This window comes from Ceratosolen solmsi, unplaced genomic scaffold (genome assembly GCF_000503995.2).
Source record: "Ceratosolen solmsi marchali unplaced genomic scaffold, CerSol_1.0 scaffold41, whole genome shotgun sequence".
NCBI lineage: Eukaryota > Metazoa > Arthropoda > Insecta > Hymenoptera > Agaonidae > Ceratosolen > Ceratosolen solmsi.
In genome coordinates this window covers 4,440,877-4,463,892 of record NW_011948424.1, presented here as the reverse complement: position 1 = coordinate 4,463,892, position 23,016 = coordinate 4,440,877, and the positions used below count along the sequence as shown (strand labels likewise).

The following is a 23,016-nucleotide window of genomic DNA, read 5'->3' as shown; positions in this document are numbered from 1 at the left end:
AACATGAAAACTTGATCATTTGAAAAATTAGTTAAAAAAAAAAAGAAAAAGAAAAAAAAAGAAAAAAGAAAGAAATTACCAAAGTATTCCACCTATCTCTTGTACCCGCATAATTCTCGTTTATTCGGTCGAGTGAAAAATAATCGCCTTTGTCATCTTTGCTACATTGATAAATGTTAATAATAAACAAAGCGACACGTTTATCGCCGTACTCGGCCTCGATAATAATTAGAGGAAGAAAAAAAAACTGAAAAAACAAAGAGAAAAACAAAAGCAATTGCTTCGACGGCACCGCAGACGAAATTCGCTGCCACCCTTTATTATGCCCACTTGGCTATGGGATTATTTCAATAATGGGCATGGGCATGGGCATAGAGGCGCGCGTCCCAGCTACTCTCCACTAAATATCACCGGAAGCGCGGGTACGCGCGCGATCGGCGAGATGAAAAGCTGGGCTTGGTTGGCAAGGCCGGACTTTCACATCCCCTTGGCATCGTCACGAGCAACATTAACGGGACTAGTCAGATCATAAACTCGCGACGCCGGCTCCAGAAGAGGAATCTAAAGTTACAGAGATTGACGCTGTCGACGATTCTGGCGAGCTCGTCGCGCTCCTCGTCCGTCATTACCTCGTCCTGGCCCTCCTTCGCGGCCATGTGCAGGGCCGTGTACATGTCCTTGGTCACGGTGTCGACGGCCGCGCCGTGCTGCAACAGCAGCATCACGATGTCGACGTTACCGAGACGCGACGCAATGTGCAGGGGCGTCTGCAGCTCCTGTGGACAGGCGGGGCTCATAAATCGTTCCGTAGTCCACGTATCGAGGATCGCCCAGATTGCGCCGACCGGATTACAAGCGCTTACCCTCGCGGGAGCATCGACCTTCGCCCCATTTCTCAACAATATGCGAATGATGTCCGTCTGGTTGGCCCTCGCGGCGAGATGGAGGGGCGTCTCGCCTCGGACCGTTGGCACGTCCGGGTTCATCTCATTTTGCAGCAAGAATATCACTATGTTCATGCCGCCCATGAAACTGGCCACGTGCAGCGGCGTCAATCCGGACTGTAAAATTTTTCGAATCGGAGACATTGATTGTGAGTATTGCGGTGCCTCGAGACTTTGTTGAGAAAATTGCCGTATCGACAACGTTAGATTTTATTTTTCTTTTATTTATCGGTACTTTATTTCATTGTCAAGCGCAAATTTCCATAAAGTTTCAAGTTTCAAGTGTTTTAGCGAGAGCTCGAACAACGAGTCGTCGCGAGAAAAGCTTAATTGTTTTAAGGAGCTTGGGATGTCGAGGCGATCGAGCCTTGGGGCTTCGGCTTTATAAGAAAATATCGAGACAAGTATTGTAAGGTAAAGAGGCCAGCTCGAGAGGTCGAGAGAGCCGACGAGCATGGACGGTACCTCGGTGGTCGACTCGATCGATGCCCCGTACTTAACCAGCAGCTCCACGACCTTGAAGCGATTCTTTTTGCAGGCTATGTGCAGCGGCGTGAAGCCATTCAAGGCTCGGGCATTAACGTCCGCTTTGCGATCCAGCAGAAGCTTGGCGACACGCACGTGGCCGCAATGCGCAGCCACGTGGAGCGGAGTCAGGTAGTCGATGGTGACCTCGTCGACGGGTGCTCGGTGATAGAGAAGGGCGCGAACGACGTCCACGTGGTCGCCCTGGGAAGCCATGTGCAGCGGCGCCAATCCGCTCTGTCGAACGATCATGACCAATAGGCATATCAGTATGGGGGCTTGCACTTGGCAAACGAGATAACGAGTGCACGATTATATTTAATAATAAATATGTCGACATGTTTCATACAAATCATGTAATTAAAATATCCTCGGCAATGTACGGCCTCGAGCATGTCACAATTAAAACTCTTTTTCGCTGCCTTTAATAATCATGGTGGCCTACACCATGTGCATATAGTTAACCACCGATTCTATAAATACATATATATATATATATATATAATGCCTGCAAATACTCATACAAACTACATTAGCAATTATATTTGAGAGAAAAAATACTCTTGTAAGCACAAATGAGTCTTTCTAACGGTAAAAAAAAATGTATAAACGCGCTATTATTGGGAAATCCGTGTAATGCTAATCAATACGTAACGCTACACTTCGTATTTATTACTACACTCCGACTTTATTATTAATTAAAGGAGTCCAAGTCGTGTAATTTTTCCGATTCCTCGAGATCGTTCTTAACAAATTCGTCACGAGGACTAATCAATGTATTTCCATAGAAAAGATCGAACGTCCTGACCTCGCTTAAGTCACATCATCATTAAATGAGGGATGACGTTGCAGCTGGACAATTCCAGGCGTCGAAAGTATCGACGGGTTTTAAAGGCTCATCCCCGTGTAATACCCAACAACCCAAAGGCTCACCTTCGATCGTGCACTGATGGGCGCGGAACTCTCGAGGAGCGTCGCGACGCACTGCTCGTGCCCGGAACGAGCGGCGCAGTGGAGCGGCGTCAGGCCGTCCCTCGACTTCACGTCGATGGCCGCGCCGTGCTCCAGCAGGACCTTCACCATGTTGTCCTTTCCCCATTTCGCAGCCACGTGCAGCGGGCTTATATTGAACTGGAAAAGGTTTTCTCGCGCGTTAATCGTACTGTGTCCACTTGACAATCGGAGATCTTTCGCGCATTCTTAAAAGCGTGGTCAGATTTTCTTTGACATTTGATCCATCAGAGTATTCGCGTATAGAGGATAAAAGATTTTCTGTCCAAGAACTTTGGAAGGTCGATTTACATATCGCGCGCTCGAGAGTCGATTAAGTTAAGGAAAACCAATTGGCCGGGATTTCGTCAAAAACAGATGGAACAAATAAGAACAAATTGTTCATTATTATTTCATCGTTTTCCTCGATAATTAATAACGAACATAATGATTTGAAGCTTAACATTCTTGCAAGTATATGTTACTTTGTAATTTATCATCGAACGATGATACACCTACCACATTCAAAGAATTTCATAAAACCTTATAAATTTCATAAAGCAGAAAAATAGAAAGCTCAAGATACTCCGTCTGCGAATGGGCAAAAGTCATTTACGTATGCGAATGAACAATTAGCTGGTAAAAAAAAAGAATCATTTACCCTGGCTAAATAATTAACATCCGCTCCTCGTTTCAAAAGTAGTCGAGCGATATCTTCGTTGCCATAGTGAGCGGCGATGTGAAGTGGCGTAAAGCCGCTCTTTGACGTCACGTCTGGCTTGTGGTCGTTCTGAAAATAATCAAGAACTTTGATTGTACTCTATTATAATGCAATTTTTCAAACAAGACAAATTAATCTTTCACGTTCAAAAGATAATCGTATTTTATAATGCACGTGATATCGATTGTGATCGTACGGTAACTTAGAAATCATGTGCACACCTCACCTCTCACGACTAATTTCCATCAAGTTATTCCTTAAATTTTTATTCTTTACAAAAATTTATCTCAACAACAAATGGGCAATCAACAGCCCGTTGATGGATGTCTCATTTTCTATGATTATGTAATCGAATATTGGCAACATAATTTATCCTACCTGTAAAAGTAAATCAGCAGCCTTGCAGTCGTCTTTTTTCGCAGCGATATGCAGCGCTGGCAGTCTTGTTTTTCCCTTCAAGTCGTTTTCCAAAAGTACACTAACTACTTTATCGTGTCCTTGTTGCATAGCCACTGCCAATGGGGTGAAACCATCCTACATTAATAGGGATTTGAATGTGCAATTACAATTGTTGAACAAGATTACCTATTTCTAATTATGTAAATTATTACGAAAGAATTTAAGAAATGACTCGTTGGTTGGTAAGTATCATTTAATAAAAGTACATTGTTTCTTGTTTTTTTATTTTTTTATTTTTTTTTTTTTGTTTGTTTGTTTTTTGTTTTGTTTTTTGTTTTATTAATTTTGTGCCTTATTAACTCACCTCTGTTGCGAGACTTTGATTCGCCCCGTTAGTGAGTAAAATCTTAACGACTTGATCGTGATTTTCCTGCGCGGCCATATAAAGTGGTGTAAATCCATTTTGGGATTGAATATTAACAGCAGCATTATTTTGAATAAGAATATTAACGATTTCCGACTGACCAGCTGAAAAACAATTACACTCAAATTTACAATTCTAATGCAAACGCCAATGTTGACGAATTTGTAAATCAATCATCAAGGGATGTTAAGAATTTCAATTTCATACTACTATCTCTCGACTTATCGTCGAAATAAGGATTCATTATGAGATTTACCTCACTACTATTAAAATATCTGGATAAACTTTCATTATTTTAATTTACAAATACAACATGAAGATACAATGGAACATTTTAAATATCATACGATTGTCTAAATAAATTATAAAATCCGTATCGCACAAATATAATAACATGCACGTTAAAGCAAAAAACAAAATTTAAAAATAAAACACGATAAATTACATTATTCAATTACGAATATTTCATAGTTTATTACCTAATGATGCTATGTGTAATGCAGTGTTCCCTTTTTTCGTCGCAGCATCGACCTTTGCGCCCCTTTTCAATAGTTCTGTCACAATTTCAATGTGGCCATCTTTCGATGCCAAATGCAATGCATTTAAGCCATTCTAAAAATATAAAGGATAATTATTTTTCATAAACGAAGCTAATGGAAATTTATATCGCAATTATTTCTACGTGACGTTCTATTTTATCTTGTACGTTATATCTTGGTGGCAATTTCAATGAAATTTTTGAAAAAATTGAACTATTTTACTCGAAACTTTTGTTATTAAAATTATACCCGAGAACATTATTAAACCTCCTACATCTTCAAAATATAATAGGCAAATTCATTCAAGTATTAATGCAAGAATTTTATTTTGTTCAACTGTATTAAGTTATACTTTATAAAATTTTTATTTAAATCACAAAAAAATCTCATATATCCTTAAGTATCTTAGCTCGTGCCAAAATAATGTGATAAAGGAGTGAGGTCAAGTACTGGATAAAATGGCAATTAATGGTCCTTTAACGTCAATTAACGTGACACTTAATAAAGTTGAGAAGGAGCAAAATGAGATATTCGTCGGTTCGAAAATTCGAATAAATTTCATTGAAAAATAATCACCATTTCAAATAAAAGTTTTTGTTGCGAGAATATTTTGACAAATCACTCGTAGATAAAGTGGACTCACCGAGTTGGCTGTATTAATATCGAGATCATCGTCCAGGTACTCGATCACCTTTTCCAAATTACCGGACCGAGCAGCCCGAAGAAAAGTTGTTGTGGCATCACTCTGGAAAATATGCAGGAAATACGACAATATTAAATCCATCGCCAAAGCTCCATTTTTACTTGTTCTCATACATAATAAAGTATTGTATTTAATATGTTTATATATCGTTTGCTTAAATGACATATAATATATAATTATCGTATAGTAGTCATTACAGTAAATAATAATTTCAATAATATTTCAATAAATAATATAATTATCGATTATACATTTAATGTTTTTCATTTTTATATTTTATGATCTATTAGAAATTTATTAGTTGTGGTAAATTAACACTCTGTAATTTTTTACATGTTTTACTGGATTCATACAGACATGTCGAATCTAATGTTTATAATAACATATATACAATTAATTTTTCTGTACTTATAATAAATTACCATTACAAGCTAAGTAAATAATAATTGCATATAAAAGAAAAGAAAATTTATTTTAACTAAGCGAAGACCATATAATTTTCAATATGTAAATTAAAAAGTAATGATAAAATATTTTCTATTTAAAGAAAAATGAATAAACATGTGGTCTATTATTTTATACTTTAAATAGACACTTTTTTTTTTTTTTTTTTTTTTTTTTTTTAAAAAAAACCTTTTTTTTTTTTTTTTTTTTTTTTTTTTGACGAATTTAATTTTATTTTTACCGTAATAGAATTATCAACTAGTTCTAATAATAAATTATCCAGACAGAATAGCAAACGTATTCACGAAAATTTCATTGGGATAAAATAATTTATAATACTTTCATAAGAATGCTATTGGCCACATTTTAAGTTAGTCATGTAGAGTACTTCATTCGTTGTTTTTACGAAAAATCGATGAAAGCCACCGACTCAATAGATTTTCCATAAATGAAAATTACCAAAATAGTACGAATTAATATTCAAATTTTTCAGCTATAAAGTATGCACTAAAAACACCCACATCCATACATATACATGCACACTTAGTCACACACATTACTGACAAATACACGCGCGCACACACGCGCATACACATACGCACGTACATGAATACCCACTTAATTTTAATCTGAGTGATTTAGATTTTAATCTAAATTATTAATTTAAGTGATCGATATCACTTTTCTATATATATATATGTTTAGTGCTTTTGTGTGTGTGTTTGTGTGTTTGTTTGTGTGTGTGTGTTTGTGTGTGTGTGTGTGTGTGTATTTCCAATATTTTACATGTCAATAGATTTAATCTCTGAATTAAATTTGATTACTTATATGCACTTTTCCGTTTGTGAAAATTACTTATAAACGTTCACTTACATAATTTTCTACATAAAAATATAATGCCAAAACTTTTCAACACACAAAGTTATAAAGAATTTTATATACCTGCCGCGTTCTCTTTAAATATCAAGATTTCATTATTTTTTTGCTTATCTATCTTATTACGTACGTTATATTCATAATTAAATAATAAATACACAAATAATTACTTAAATTGACACTAACACATTTTTAACAAAGTCTCTTGAATAATTATTACCTTAATAACTTAAAAGTATTACCTTAATTAGTATTGTAATAAATGTATTTTTACAATAGAAATACTTGATTGTTTAATAAACTAAATCATATTTTATCCCGCAGTTAAAAATTCAAAGAATTAGAAAATTACAAAAATTGAATGTTTTATAAATTACCGTAAGATAAATATTACTAAGATGGGATATATTGAAATTTGTCTTTATAAAAATGTTAATATAAATTACAATAAACTAGAATTCCTAAAAATACTGATTTATTAACCATTAATACTAATAATGAAAGTGTCATTACAAATGTAAATAAGCAATTCTTTCTAATTATTTAATATTTTAAAGAGTAAGAAAATCTTTAATTTTATAGATTGCCATTACTAGTTATGACATTATAAAGTTTGAAGAAATAGTTATAACTTACTTTATCAAAAAATAATTATTTATTTATACTTTAATAAAAAACGAAAATGATATTTTTATATCGTATTAAAATTTTTTATTATTTCAAGCAGTAAATTAAATATTATAATATTATATTACTCATTAATTGACTTTATTATATATAGATACATTCTTATAATTAAGAATTGAAAATAATTCCACGTAACATTGTAATATGGAAAATTACATATTAACTTATATAGGACGATGTATTAATTAACGAAAAAATCAATAGAAGCTTCGCTCGTTTTATACGCACATACGATCACTCGTCCATCCCTATGATAATCAAGAATCGTATATTAACGATGGCTTAACTTAAATAAAATAGAAAAAGAAGTATATATGTAAGTTTAATAAGTGGTGAGGCATATATGAAAATACGAAAAATATATAATAATTTTTAATTAAATAAATATAAAGCATTTGTTTTTTGTAATTATATTGGATACGTTAATTCCTCTCAAAAATTCATGTTAATTTAATCATATGTGTTTTCTTTTTGTTTCCGCATAAGAATTATGGTGATATATATATATATATATATATATATATACATATACTTAAACGGTCAATCTATTGTTCTATTCGAGTACTGCTGTTCTTGAAGTTTATCGCTCTTTAAGCAATTTGAAAGCTCCGTACTAATTGAGAATTCTAGTGTTCGACAATTTATGAAAGTATTTAAAAGCATAAGTGCGTGTAAAATCATTTTAAAACGCTAATGAAAATTTTAATATTTTGCTACTAGTCTTATTTATAAGAATTTAATAAATATTTCATAGAAATACATTTGATTGATGTAATAAGTGTTCAGAAATATTCTATTTTTAGTTTAAAACCAACACTTTTATTATATGTCTAAAATAGTACATTTTAAATAAAAGTGTTATTTATATAAACAGACGTTCTTTAAAGTACTTTTAGATTTGGAAATAACGTTTACGTGACTGAAGCGCTTTTATAAAATAGAATTTTTTAGGAACATTGAAAGTACAACACATGTAAATCAAATTTCTTCATATATATGAATCTTTCTTTAAAACTTATGCAAAAAGGATATTTAGTATGGAGATGAAATTCGATAATCACAGTATTTTTGAAATATTAGGTTTAACTATAAATGATATATATATATATATATATATATGGCATAATTAAACAATTTAAATAAGTTTTTAGGAAAATAAATTGATAAAATTTTGACTAGTTCAATGATATAATGAACTATATATAATTATCTACGATATTTATTTAAGAGAATGTAATTGGATAATTTGTGATTAAATTTTTATTTTTAATTAAATTTTTATTCACTCAAATATTTCGTTTAATTATCTTTTCTTCCATACAATTTTTATATTTCTCTGGAATAAATACTAATATAAATAGAGTATAAGCTAAATGAATAATGATAAATGTAAAGTTATACTACGTGTTAAGATTTTCAAGAAAGTATAACAAAATTATAAAATAATGAACGATAAGAAAAATTAAATATCTTTTAATAGAAGTTATATTGTAATTATTGGGGCCTATAAAATAATTATATTAGACAATTTTATCAACAAATAAAATCACATTTACGGTAATGAACGTAATTTGTAATTTCCAATAAAATTGGTTTTTATGGCCATTAGAGCACATTTAAAATAACAATCTTCGTTTACATCAATAACAACTTTTTTAATATACATGAAAATATTTCATAGTATTTTTTATATATTCCTATTATTTTACATTACGTCTAAAATCTTAATCTTACACGTTTATTGATTTAATATCAAATTTATATCTAGAAATAATACAAAAAAGCAAAAACAAATCTCTTTATACACGTTTCGTCAATCTTTTCCTCTATACAAAGCGACACACAAAAAGAGCAAGATCGCTGAACAAAGTCAGCCTCTCTTTAAAAATATTTTATATTTTTCTTTATTGCCAACATAAATTCAAAGTGTGTCGCAGTAGCATTACACTTCACGTGAAGCAAATTAGTTTCTGCTCTAACGGAAAATATATTTCAAACAAATAAGTGAAACGAAATAAAAAGAAGACTTGTAAGGATTTATAATGAACAAAGTGAATGGATTCAGGCAAAAATTTTATTACTTCGGCACATGGTGATAAATAAGAAGAACGATAATGAGGAATCAAACCAATCCTCAGACAAATTATTTCATCCAGTTTTATTCTCCCGTTACTAAACTAGAGCATAACAGACCGGAAGAAAAACATATTTCTCGTGCCAAGTCGGGCTAAAGTTAAATAACCATCTTTCCCTGTCTCTTCACGCTCTCCTTTTTCTTATGTTTTACCTCAAGCGTGCACACACACGCACGCACGCACGCACGCACGCACGCACAGACGCACACACGTCTACTTGAGGTTAACTCAAATATTTAGCTCAAACTCTCTTTATTGTATTTTCTGTGGCATAGTCAATGCAAATTTAAAGAATTTTCCTACCTATTTTCAATTTTCACCTCCCCTACAATATCCTATACAACATTTTCTTAGAATTCATAAATATTGTACAATAAATTATTATGCTAAATATTAGAAGAGCTAATTTTTTAATAAATCTAAAGCAGAAAAAAAAAATGATTTTAAACAATAATGAACAAGCCTGTAATAAATAATTTGTAATGTATTCTTTAATATCAGATAAAATAAATAAATCAATTTACAATAATATATATATATTTATATATATAGCAATAATAAAAGTTTAATAAATTAAAGAATAATCAAATAGATAATGCTTAATACATTTAATTTGCATATATAATTACTTTCTGTTTTATCTATACTTCAATAAACTATGTATTATATTATCACTCGTATTTTACTTTTATAACACAATTTATTTCTATCCTATATTAATATATTAATATTTTAATAATATTTTGCTAACTGACAATTGGAAGTATCAAAAACTTAATGTGCAAATAGAGAAGTAAAATAATGATATTAATATGATTAAATGAAGAATATTGATATTTATAGTTTGTTTAGTTTTCGAATTAATTTGTACATTATAGACTAATAATACAAAATTATAAAAAATAGAAAAATTAATTTTTATATTAAAAGTATATATAATTTAATAATAAAATCTTAATATTACATTTTATTATTAATTTTATTACTAATATAGATTTAATTAGGTCAGTATGTATAAACAATTTTCAAAACGAAACGGACATCTTAATTTATGTATTTATTAAAATAATACTTATGTAACTTTTTATTATTTATTATATATCTAACTAACTATTATTATTATCTAATTATTATTATTTATTATATATTTTATCATTTATTTGCGATGAATAAAAAGAATGTTTTTCGGGTATGTTGATATAATAAGAATATAATTTAAAAGTCGATATGTCAATATATTTATGAATTTTAATAATCATGCTCGATTGTATTTATAGGTTAATATCTAATATTTATTAATAGATTAATTTATACAAAGAATGCTTTAAAAAAAGGAAATGGCAACTTTTTATAATAATATGACTTTGAATAATAATCAAATACGTGATAAATTCACTACATCCTATATTCATCATATAGATGCATGTTGAATTAGTATTGAAATTCCAAGGACATTTAATCTTTGATCAAAAGAACAATAGGTAATTGGTTTATGTATTGATTTTTAATTAAAAGAGGAATGATAAGAGAGAAGAAGAAAAGGAATGTCTTGATTCAAAAACGAAATTTATCCTTTATTAAATTTCTACTGCCATCCTGTCTTAATCTAACATTTTATATCCATTATTAATAATATTTATATATTCATACCAATGTCATGACAATTTGTTAGTTCAAGTCTCGGATGAATAATCAATAAAAAGAGCATATTTAATCAATTTTATACTTTACGTGAAAAATAAATGTTACTGTTTTTACGAGCACAATTTACTCAAATTAAATAAGAATTTATTTATCTTAGTTAATGATCAAAAAAATATTATCATGCACGATTATATGATACCTCTTTTACTATTGAATAATATAAAATATAAAAAATCTCTTTACGTGCGCATGTGAATTGTTTTTATTAAGAAATGCATGAATAATGAACTCCATTGCGTAATGATATAAATTACAACAATATAATAAATTTTAACTCTCTAAACTTATTATAACTTTAACAGTATTTATTTAATATAGTGAATAAAATATTAGTAATATATTTTAATATGTTAATTTTGAAAAATGCTAAGCATATTAAATTATTAATTTCTATAATTAATCTATCATTAATGTTAAGAAAAACAAATTTTTAGACATGTCTTAATTGACAATCCCATCTCTTCAGTATTTGTTATCTTACTTAGATTATAATATTTGAAATACTTTTAATCAGCTTTTGATTTTTAAAGGAAAGTACGTTTTCTTTCAATAAAAGTCGAATTATTGTCATTTATTGTAATTGTTTAACAATAGTTTTAACATTAAGAATGTTCAATCTACATAGCACTCATATTAGAATATCTTGTCTTTTGAATTTCAAAATATCAAAGAAGATATAACATTCAAAGTTTGAAATGTACATAAGTAAGAAAAATATTCAATATAATAGAATCCCTTCAATCAACCGCAATAATCCGTATCAAGTAAATGTAAACCCACATGCCCTTCGTCGTGCACATGCATAATCCGCCAACTGACACACAGGCATACACTCGCGCACGTATATAAAGTAAAATTTCTGGCTCTCAGACCGACATTTCGCATTCTAACTCTTTTTTTCACCCTCGGTACTCGTTTTATGACTTCATTCCCTTCCCCGCGATTCGTTCAGTCTCTGACTCACTCTCATTCTCACCCGTACGCACTTTCTCTCTCTCTCTCTCTCTCTCTCTCTCTCTCTCTCTCTCTCTCTCCCCCCTCTTGCCCCTCTATCATCTATTCCCTATCTACGATTTCTCCTCGTTCCACCCCTTGACGACGAGGCCGAATTCGATCCACCGGCTATAGGGTGGCTTTTATAGACAGCGACCAGTGTAACCAACAACCCAAGCACATTTACTACCTAAACCACGACCAACACCACCACCACCACCACCACCATCATTATCATCACCATCACCCGCACAACGTCAACAACAACAACAACAACTTCGCTGTCCCTGTCTATTTTTCCCGTTATTCATGTGAACTCTACACCCTCCCTACACACATACTTAAGAATATGAAAATGCAAAAGGAAGGAAACAGAAGAATAAAAGAATGAAAAGGAAATGCTTGTTTATCCGGGCCACAACTCCTCAGCGTTCATGTATCTTACGAATGCCTTGTATACACTTTCGTCGGCTATCGTAGCTTCGACTCTCTACACCCAAAGCCTTGGATTATTTCGAGAACTATCGCATGCTCCGATTATTTCGACCGTCGAATCCCACGGGAAGAAGACGGTCGCAAGAGCATCTAACTACTAAAGGAACAGCCATGTACGTGGGAGCGTCGCCCCTCGCAACCAGCACACACTACGATACGACACAAACTTGCGATATCGGCACTTCACCAGGAGGCGAGCCCCGGCGGAGAGTGGGCCGTTTATCGCTCCAGAGCAACGGCCGCGAGTGAATACCTGCATAGCGTTGTCGGTAACCATGTCGCGTATCAATGGCGCCTCCGCGCCCCCGACGTCTTCGCGCGCTCCTGGCCCAGGTCGACGCGTCCTCAATGTCCGGTGTGGCCGAGCATCGCGGGCGGGCTTATCGAGCAGACTCGCGGACCGCCGACGGACAACGACGCACCGGTTCACCCCGCAACACGCGCACTCGTCGTGCGCCGGGACGCCCGCCAGACGGGGGTGGATCGTACGACGGCTTCCCCCCACCCCGGGGTGCTCCCCTACGCCCAGGCGACTCGCTCGGGTGTAGTGTCGGACCTTCTTTCTCGAGGCGAGAGAGAAGAGTCTGGCGGCGGGCCGACCGATCGTGACAACAGCACCTCCGTGAACGTCGATGTCGATCGGCGATTTTTGGATCAAGATCCTTATTAAGGGCCTTACCCCCTTCCTAAAATTCCTTGCCCCCTTCTGCGCGTTCTATAATAATAAGATAAAGCGTGGCTTACATTTCAATGCTCGCGTTATTAAATGCCCGTGCGACGAGTGTCGATAAGCGCAATCGCGCATCGAAATGAGATTTTTGGACGCATGCTAATTCGAGCGCGAGTAGCTTTCGTACTTCCCAGATGGGCGCTCTGAAAACCAAACTACATGGGCGTTCCCCCAGCCCAACTGCACACAGTCCACATTTCCGAGTCAAAAATTATTTATTCGCGTTGCCCGACTAGACGGATTTTTTCGCGTTGGACACAGCATACGATTACAGCACGATAAAGCGAGTAATCCAGTACAATATCTAGTAGCTCTTTGATTATTATGTACGATTATATATATTTGGTAAAAAGTACGATACAAATAATTTGGAAAATCATGGAACGACGTTAGAATGAAATGTCCGCTAATCTTGGCGATTCCAAGATCCCAGAATCTCCTATCCGATTAAATTTCCTATCGAGAGAGCAGTGGTGACTTGGTAAAGCCAATCGGCCGCGACCTTCCTGATCGCGATTGCCAATTACGTCATCGCATCGGGCGCAGCGAGAGCCTTAAGAAGCCCGAGTAGCGGACTCCCATTACGGCAAAAGGTTATCGGCGCACCCACCGTAGAGCCCATGTTCCCGAGGATGGGTCGTTGTACGTAATCCGTAAAGAATAATGGCTGGCCTCGACGGTCTACATACTCCAGGATGTGTACACTCGGCTCGATGCGTAAGCCCGACACTACACCAGTGCGTGGTCGGCTGTTGGGGACCGGAGGGGACGGGGTGAGAAGCGCGAGGGCGCAGTCGCGAGCTGCGCAAAGAGTCGTGCGCCTTACCCTCCGACCCTAGTAAATAAGGCTAAGCGAGAACGACTAGACGTTCTTCACCCCTCGTCCTTTCTTTCTCTCTCTCTCTCTCTCTCTCTCTCTCTCTCTCTCTCTCTCTCTCTCTTTCTCTCTTTATCTATCTATCTTACTCCATCTCGCCCTTCTGTTCAATCGCTCCACCTCTCGGCCGCTACGGCGCCTTTCTTCGTCGACGCTTACTTTCCAACTCCTTACCTTCTTACGGATCTCACGATAGAATCTCTTTGCAAATTTTAACCGTCGCGTTTGGGGTGGCCAAGAGCTTTTTCTATCCTCTAATTATGATCCTAGTGTAGCTGCTTTAAAAGACCGAGTATTTTCCTTTAATAATGATTGCATCTCATCACTCGCGTAATAATTGTTTACTTCCATGGAATTTTTTGTCACGGTAATTCCGTACGTTGGCAATAATGCCATTTATTGTGGAGAGTAATTTTGATATTAAAAGCCACGAGTATACGTCACATATATTAAAGCTTTATAAATTCATAAAACCAAAGCTCCATTAAATCTCATATAATCGTAGTTGTCTTTGCAGCTGATGTCGCCGCGACGCATAACTCCGGAATAAAATTGTGCTTATAATTCGTTAACGTCGATCGTCATTCGTTTTCTTTTTCCTTTGTCATTTTAATGGAGAAGCGCGAAATAATAGCTTGTCTTACGTTTCAATAACAATTATTAATTACTATATGAATTACATTTAAGATAATGTTTTATTTATAGATTGAGAAATTCGACGAAGCTTTGCCAGCTAACGGTATTTCCTTCCCCGTTTAATCGTCTCTGCGCCATTCATCCCCTAGCGCGCATCACCCCTAAAATCATTAAAATCACTTTAATGAATTTTATTTTACGGGCAATCGCTCGTAGGATAAGTTTAATGCAAGCGTAATTGACAGTCGTAAGGGATATCAACTTGGCATTGCTGTCCAAAGTCTCTCAATACGGGAGGAAGTGTAAGTGTAAGGGAAAAGGGGGGAGTAGGGACACGTAAGCTCAACCGCTCGCTACTTTATAGTAGCCCAGAAGGGCCCTGATAAATCGTATGAAACGACCAGGACGGTGCGGAGCAAGTATGTATCCCCCATAGTTAATGGTTTAGCTGACTTTGACCCACCGATCGACCGAGCGACCGCCGTATTTCACAGCCCGAAGCACTTTTTCGTTTTAAGCTTTAATGTGCATTCAGTCCGATGTGCTCGTGATTTCGCATCGGCGAGTCTCTGGATATTTCCAACTGATCTATATTTGTCTTACTTCAGATATATCTAGCATTACGCGTAAGTCTACTGTATGTGCGAAAGGACGATGCCGGATGAATAGTGAAATATTACTGGCAAAACTATTCCGTTTTAGGACGCTGCAACATGATTATTAATTTGGTCAATTTGATAAATTTGTATGAGCTTGCACCTTTAATATTTATTATTTATAACTTATATATATATATATATATATATATATATATATATATATGTATATGTATATAGGAAACACATTATTATTAGTTTTTGAGAGCTATGAATTTATATTGGGAAAAAAATAACTAAAGCAATAAAAGATGCTGTAACGATCGTCTATTATTATTTTTAGTTATTCGGCAATTTGTCAAACGAATTTGCATCTGATGTAAATATTTAATATATTTAAATTATTATAAAAACTTCCATTACGTTACGCTCACGTCATTATTAATAACATAGTAATGGTTGCTATGAGACAAAGCATTTTTATCGATTATTAGAATCGTCCCATTTCTATTTCTATAGAATGAAAAACATTTAATAAAGAACTTGATAACACTACTGATACAAGTTGTCTCTTAAGAATCCATTTCTACTGTATATATTAAAAAAGAAATTTAATTATGATGGTTAATGTTTATGGTAAAATAAAGAAAATATTACATATTAATAGGAAATCATTAAAAAAAAAAAAAAAAAAAAAAAAAAAAAAAAAAAAAAAATAAATAAATATATAAATAAAACGTTACATGCACAAAAGCTTCTTGTTGACATTTTAATATTATAAATACGTAAATTCTCATTAATTTTTCATACAAATTGTTATGTCATTAGGAAGTTAACCATCATTTTATTTCAAAAGATTCTTTAATATTTACTTTTAAACAAAAGAAGCATAAAAAATTTATCAAACATTAAGTAATCGCCATTACATATCGTCATAATAATAATTTCGATAATTATCCAAATCCACATAAGTTCATATAAACAAATGTATTAATTAATGATTTGCCGTGGCAAGATTTCAATCGGAACGCAGCCCCAATTGGCTATTGAACCCTTGCTAACCCTTACAAATTCGTACAAAGCATTAGTCAAGTGTTTGCTTATTTATACACCTTCCCGACCCGACGGTATTATACTCATATTCGTTGTCGCCTGACCCTCCGCGCCTTCTTTTCATCCTCCTCCTATATTCTATTCAAGCAGTCGCTTCAAACATTGAGTCCACCCCTCCCATTCCGCACGACCGCTCTTTAAATATCCACGTGCTTGCTCGTATATACGTACAAGGTACGTTTAAATACCTCTGGCAGTGCGCTAATGTACGTACTCCTACTCCTACTCCTACCCCCTATCCCTAATTATCGACAGATTACCCGTCAATCATGCATATACTTTTACTGTATGAGCATAATAGGCGTCGATAAACCATAGATAAACACGAGCGATAATTTTTGTTACAATTTTAGCTTCGCGTACACCAAAGCTATAGAGAGGTCTCTATTAGTACGATTTTAGATCTACGAGAATCTTAAAATAATAAGTGCTCCTTGTTGCAGAATTTCAGATGACATATATTTTAGTGTAGCATAAGAAAAAGAAAACAGTGGCAACGATTGAAAAGTACGAGAGGGATTATAAAATTAGCATATTAGCGATAATAATTCGATAATTTATATATGAATACTAATAATGTGCTCGTTCCTTTATCATAATTGCTACAATTGCTAAGAATCATGTAAAATCTGAAAAGATTTTAAATTTAAAAAATCTTACAAAATAAGTTATATCGATAATATATATTGATTATTATAATGATAAGATATTGTTGATATAAATTATTATACAGTATAGATTACATACATAGATCTTAACGCGATCATTCTTAATCAATCTTATATCAAGAAATCTTAATGTATGTAATTAAATATTTGATAAGTCATATAAAATGCAATATGATTCTTCTTCGCTGACGAAAATCACAAAATCGCTTAATACACTTATAATATTCGTAGAAAACTTAACTAAGACGAGGTTAATTCCACATGAAGTCTGGTATTTATAAGCCGGTTATTTTTTAAAAATTTTTTTTCTTTTTAAATTGATTAGTAGATACGCTCCATAAAATTCAAATTTATTATGCTATACATGGTATACCATCTGGAATTGTATACATTTATTTATTTATTTTCTTATTCTGTTTTATTATGTTATAATATATCATTTTATTAGTATAAGTAATACGAGAATCAAGTAAAAGAGAATCTACGTGATAGAATGAAATAAACTCGTCAATTATTCAAATATAATCTACTATATGGATGAAGCTTAGCCAATACGAAAATATTCCCTCAAAATTAATAAAAATTTTATTCGATTTATAATGATCTATCATCCAACTTCTTAATCATTAAGTAAAAGAAATTTATGCTTTATTATTTTTTTTTCATATAAGAGTGAAAATATATGTAACAATCAATCAATCAGCAAATTTAATTAAATATTCATTATGCTTAATATTCAATAAATAACTTATATGATAAGTTGAGCAATTTTTAATATTAAAGAGAAACAAACGTTTAATTAAAAAAGACTAAACTTAATTTGAAAATAAGTTGAAAATTGTTTTGTACCCGCTATAAATTATTTCACCATTACATTTAATTTTACATTTAATTTTATTACAAAATACAATGCATTATTTACTTATATAGACATTGATTTATATTCCCTATAATTAACATATAAACGTGACAATTCACTTTAATTAATTGATACTGATGCTACATAATTTGTCCCTGAATTTTCAAAAATAAATAGAATACAAAATGAAGGTGGCCATGATGGTGGTTGCAAATGAAGGCGAATATTAAATTTATAGTTACAAAAATAAATTAGTATTCGTAGCTTTGTTTATACATATAAATTAACGAAGGTTAAGGCTTACGTATTATATATTACATTATGCGTTCAAATTTTTCATATTACATCCAACGATAAAAGCATCTTATAATCTTTCAAATGAACGAAAAATTGAGCTCACAATGATTATTGGTTTACACCAGGTTCAGCTGTTCCTTGGAATTTAATATTCCTACTGTTTCGAAAAAGTGTAGAATAATTTAGAGAGCCACGACGAAAAATTCCTTACCTATTCGATTGCTGTTGGAAGGGGCGGGAGGGGGGATTAACTTAAATAAAAAAAATGCAACATTAGGAAAGAAGAATAAAAGTTAGGTAATATGTATATGCCATGAGAATAGGGAAATTTAAGCGCAGGATTCTTGCAGGATACGCCCACACGATATGACCCTCGTACACACGCTCTCACGATCAATAAGGCGTTGGCAAGCATGAGAAGAGTATAAAGGTGGAGAAGGAGAGAAACGGACCATACGGTGCATTACTTCCGCTACTTTTCCTTTTCTTCCAGAAGAGAATGTTAAGGAAATTCGACCTTGATGAGATATTGTGAATTTATGAGCGCCCTTATTTCGTAGCTGTTAACGCGCCCTTTCCACTTTTCTCCTTGATGTATCCAATTAGCGGGAAATCTAGGGTATGCGACAAAAAGACGAAATATAATCAAGTATGTCGATTTTTCAAAAATAAAGCTCGTATAAGTATTGTAGGAATGTTTCCATCTAATCGATCAAAAATATTGCTTAAATTAATATAAAAAGCAGGGCTTTTTATACTCCAGTTTGAAATCACAATACTTTAAGTTATGAGTTTTTACTCTAAAAAGAACAATACTTATAAAAAATCTTACTGCCACATCGAGCAACGATTTATAAATAAGATAATTTTATGACATGTCGGCTAAAGCTGACGATAAATGTATAAAAATAATTTCTCTAAATTAATATATTTCGCACACATCCACATTTCATTGATTAGTAACTCAATATAATATCGCAATAATTAATAAATTATTAGTAGCTCCAGCGGGCGGTTCTGAAAATTCTGAATTAAAGTACATTTATATATATATATATATATATATTGACTATTTCTTTATGTGTACACAAATATAAACACAGTTGTACATTTATGTTTGTCGTATTTTGGAAGTTTCTTTTCAATGGTACAAAATTAATAGTGAAAAGAGAAAGCTTGTTAACTTACAATTACTTTTATAATAGAAAATTCGAATGATTTAGTATAATCAACCGTTTTCTCACACAATTATTTGTAATAAAAATCTGTATCAATTAATTCAGCTTTTTAAATTTAAACGATAATTGAATAACACTTATTATGTTGTACGAGTAGCTGGCTATTTTAGTAGTAGAATTTATTTGAAATTTTAAAAATCTGTCAATAGACAAAACATACGGGTTCGTTATATTAATTATCGTAAAAACTCTAAAAAGTTTGTAATCTTCAAAGCATTAATTTCGTATTAGTGAACAATTTAAATGATTTATTTAAACAATAAGTAGTAAAAATAAAAAAAAATTTTCTTTATTTCAAAGAAATACGTTCGAAAAATGTGTGCTTAATAAAAAGCTAAAAGTACTTAAGCGCATATTTTAAGCGCATTACTGCCAAAATATTAATCTGATAACCCTGATAGGTAAACTAGACTTACGATATGTGTATAATTCGAAAAGCTTTACAATTTGCCAGAAAACAGATTGTAAGGCACGAAGAATACGGCAAATATAATAAATCAAAATTTTACGACCTTTTTTCATCAGTCGCCAGTAACTTTTAACTTTCGCACACATGCACAAATACGCGCGCGCGTGCGACAGCACACACAAAAACACACACACACAAAAACACAAACAGTCATAATAATGACGTCAAAAATAGTTAAGCTAGGTAAACAGGAGTACACATAAAATAAAAGTTAGATAGTGAAGACTCCAATGATATTGTACGTTGTACTATAGTCATCATCAACGTTTTCGTCATTATCTCTTAACAAATAAATTTTCCGCCCCCGCGTGCAACCAAACTAACTATCGACGACGTGAGCTTAAGAATTTGCACGCCGATACTCAAAACTTGCAACTTAGTGCTTGTCTGCATTTCAGAGAGAGAGAAACAGAGAGACAGTGAGAGAGAGAGAGAGAAAGAGATGAATATATATATATATATCTGGCCGCAGATGGAGCGCATGGTTTTATTTATAAAACAAATTCGTGGTTGTTCCAATAGTTTGAAGGATGATACGAGAAACCGCGAGATTTTTATGTCGTGATTAGGTAGGATGACTGCGAAGTTTATGCTATCATTAGGAGCGCAAAATTAATGTTTTTTTTTTATTTTTTTATATCTTTTGATGTCTTTGTCCCGATGGCCAACATTCAAGCTCACATTCAAAGATTAATTTAAAGATAAATTTTTATATGGTAAAGATTATGTTAAGTAATTTTTATTGTAATACAAAATCTCGTTTATTCTGCGTGTAAAGGCTATATTTAGTCGGGTTAAATTGTGTCACTTATAAGTATCTATAAAAAGCCTTAATTTTGTTATTTCGAAGCATTGATTGCGATACAAATGTAAATATTTATATTTACATATGTAACAAAAATAAATTAAAGAATTATGTAAAATAAACGTCGAATTAAAAAGAATATTATTAATTAATTAGTTTAGATAATAAATATATATATATATATATATATATATATTGTAGGGCACATTCTATAATTATAAATGTGGAGGGGGGGGGGAGATGATTTTACGCTTGAAATGCACGTATATACTATAAACAAATTTTTTTACTTATATCTTATAAGATGTAATTTTCACTATTGATATATGAAAAGGTCCAAATTGTTATGAGAAACACTGCTTAAATAACATTTTTTTGTATTTCTCGAAAAACACTTAATAACTAACGTGTATAAAAATATTTTAAATATATTTAGTAGCGTTTAATCAATCGTAATCGTAAATATTATTGAAGTAAATTATTCAAGAATTTTTTTTAAATTTGAATACAAACGATGCCAAGTGTATTTCAAAAACAAGTGTAAAAATATTTTATTCACCCGGCAATTGTTACAATTATACAATTGTTAGTTATAAATCCTACTGAAAGTCTTTAAAAAACGTTTTTCTTTTTATTAAGACTATCATTTCTTAACGCCTCAGAATTTATAAAATAATCGATATATTACAATTAAGCAAGTTTCAAAATTTTATAAATAAGAATGAAAAAACAATTTACGTCAATAAATGGCGTTAAATAATTACGTAATAAAATATAGGTAAGTATAGGTACAATTGAAAATTTATTATGGAATCCCGTGTGTTCACTTTTAAAACATATCTGGTATACAAAAAAAAAAAAAAAAAAAAAAAAAAAGGTTATATTTGTATTATAAAAAGTAGTTTTTTTTTTTTTTTTTAAATCAAAATCTAAGTACTTTTGGTTAAATCACTATCACAATCTATCACAATAATAACAATTAATTGTATGAAGTTTAATCGTAAATATTATTATCGAGTCTATAAATAATTATAATTTTAAATAAAAAAAAATGCATGATATTAATTACCAAACAGCGGCATTTGATGACAGTTAATACAAATGCAAATAATTAATAAATGATAAAAGCAAGCAAACTTTGCTCTCTCGAATGAAAACTTGCGATAAAAGACCTTCGGAGCCTATTTTTAACTTGGAAAATTTCGTTTCATGAAACACCTCTCTAAGTAGTCTTAGAAATACGTGGAAGCTTTACAGTAAATAAGTTCAGTCTCTTGGAAATATCATTCAAAAACTTCAGATCCATTAACGATGCTCGTAATACACATCCAAACACTCAATGCATTGGGGCCAAAAACAATAAGACTTATAAAAAAAAAAAGAAAAAAAAAAGGAAAAAAGACTCGTCGTAACAATAATTAATTTGTCTTAATATTTTTGTTTCCGCGCGTACGAAAGAGAAAGTAAAATTATTATTCGGTAAGCGACTAACGACTATCGAAGAAAAGATATTAATTTGCTAAGGTGGCCGGGGGCATCTATCCACGTCTAAATCGCCAGTACCGCGTCCACGGCACCGAACGTCGTCCAACACACGGTCTTTCTCTCTTGCTCCCTTGGATCGCGCGAACCCAGACCGAAGGTAAAAAAAATCGTACGAACGAGCACAACTGCTTGTCCCGCGAGCGAGAACCGAATAAAAGCACAATGCACAAGGGCCACGACGCACACGCGCGATAGTGAAAAATAAAATAGAGGCCAAGTTATGTGCCTCGTCGAGTCGAAGCTGCACGAGAATCTATAGTCGTCGGCCCGGAATCACGAGGCCGGGCAAGGGGTGGATCGGTCGGTCGGTCGGTCGGTCGGTGTACCTGGATCCTCCGGATCGGCGGCCAGTCCACGGGTTCCATCTCCTCGGGCATCGCCGATCCGTTGTCGTATATCGCGGGCGGACCACGGGCGGCTGCGACGGCGACGGCGGCGGCCAGGCGACAGTCGACTCCCGGAGGTCGTGGCTGCGCCCGGGGGGCCGTCGTCGCACGATTTTTAAGAGCACCTGCGAGAAGCGAGCGCCGGGAGCCGCTCTCGCCGACGCTTATTTATAAAGCCGATCGCCGGGAGTCGGTGCGCGCGCGCGCGCGCCGCCGCC

General features: G+C 33.2%; 1 protein-coding gene across 1 annotated transcript; it reads right to left on the bottom strand.

Moving 5' to 3' along the window:
- Window positions 1-223: 223 nt before the first annotated feature.
- Window positions 224-23,000, bottom strand: LOC105362557 (ankyrin-3). The gene is made up of 10 exons (XM_011500017.1): window positions 22,739-23,000; window positions 5,186-5,287; window positions 4,483-4,615; window positions 3,944-4,107; window positions 3,559-3,714; window positions 3,121-3,249; window positions 2,403-2,600; window positions 1,410-1,706; window positions 864-1,061; window positions 224-776 (listed from the first exon to the last, which is right to left on the bottom strand). The coding sequence occupies exons 1-10, from the start codon at window positions 22,787-22,789 to the stop codon at window positions 522-524; spliced, it is 1,683 nt and encodes a 560-aa protein (XP_011498319.1). The 5' UTR covers window positions 22,790-23,000; the 3' UTR covers window positions 224-521.
- Window positions 23,001-23,016: the final 16 nt, after the last annotated feature.

Coding starts and splice junctions, on each gene's coding strand:
- LOC105362557 (XM_011500017.1), bottom strand. CDS start 22,789: ATGCCCGAGGAGATGGAACCCGTGGACTGGCCGCCGATCCGGAGGATC. Junction 2,601..3,120: donor ATGTTAATTATTTAGCCAGG/GTAAATGATTCT, acceptor AACCTTTTCCAG/TTCAATATAAGCCCGCTGCA. Junction 1,062..1,409: donor CGATCGAGTCGACCACCGAG/GTACCGTCCATG, acceptor AAAATTTTACAG/TCCGGATTGACGCCGCTGCA.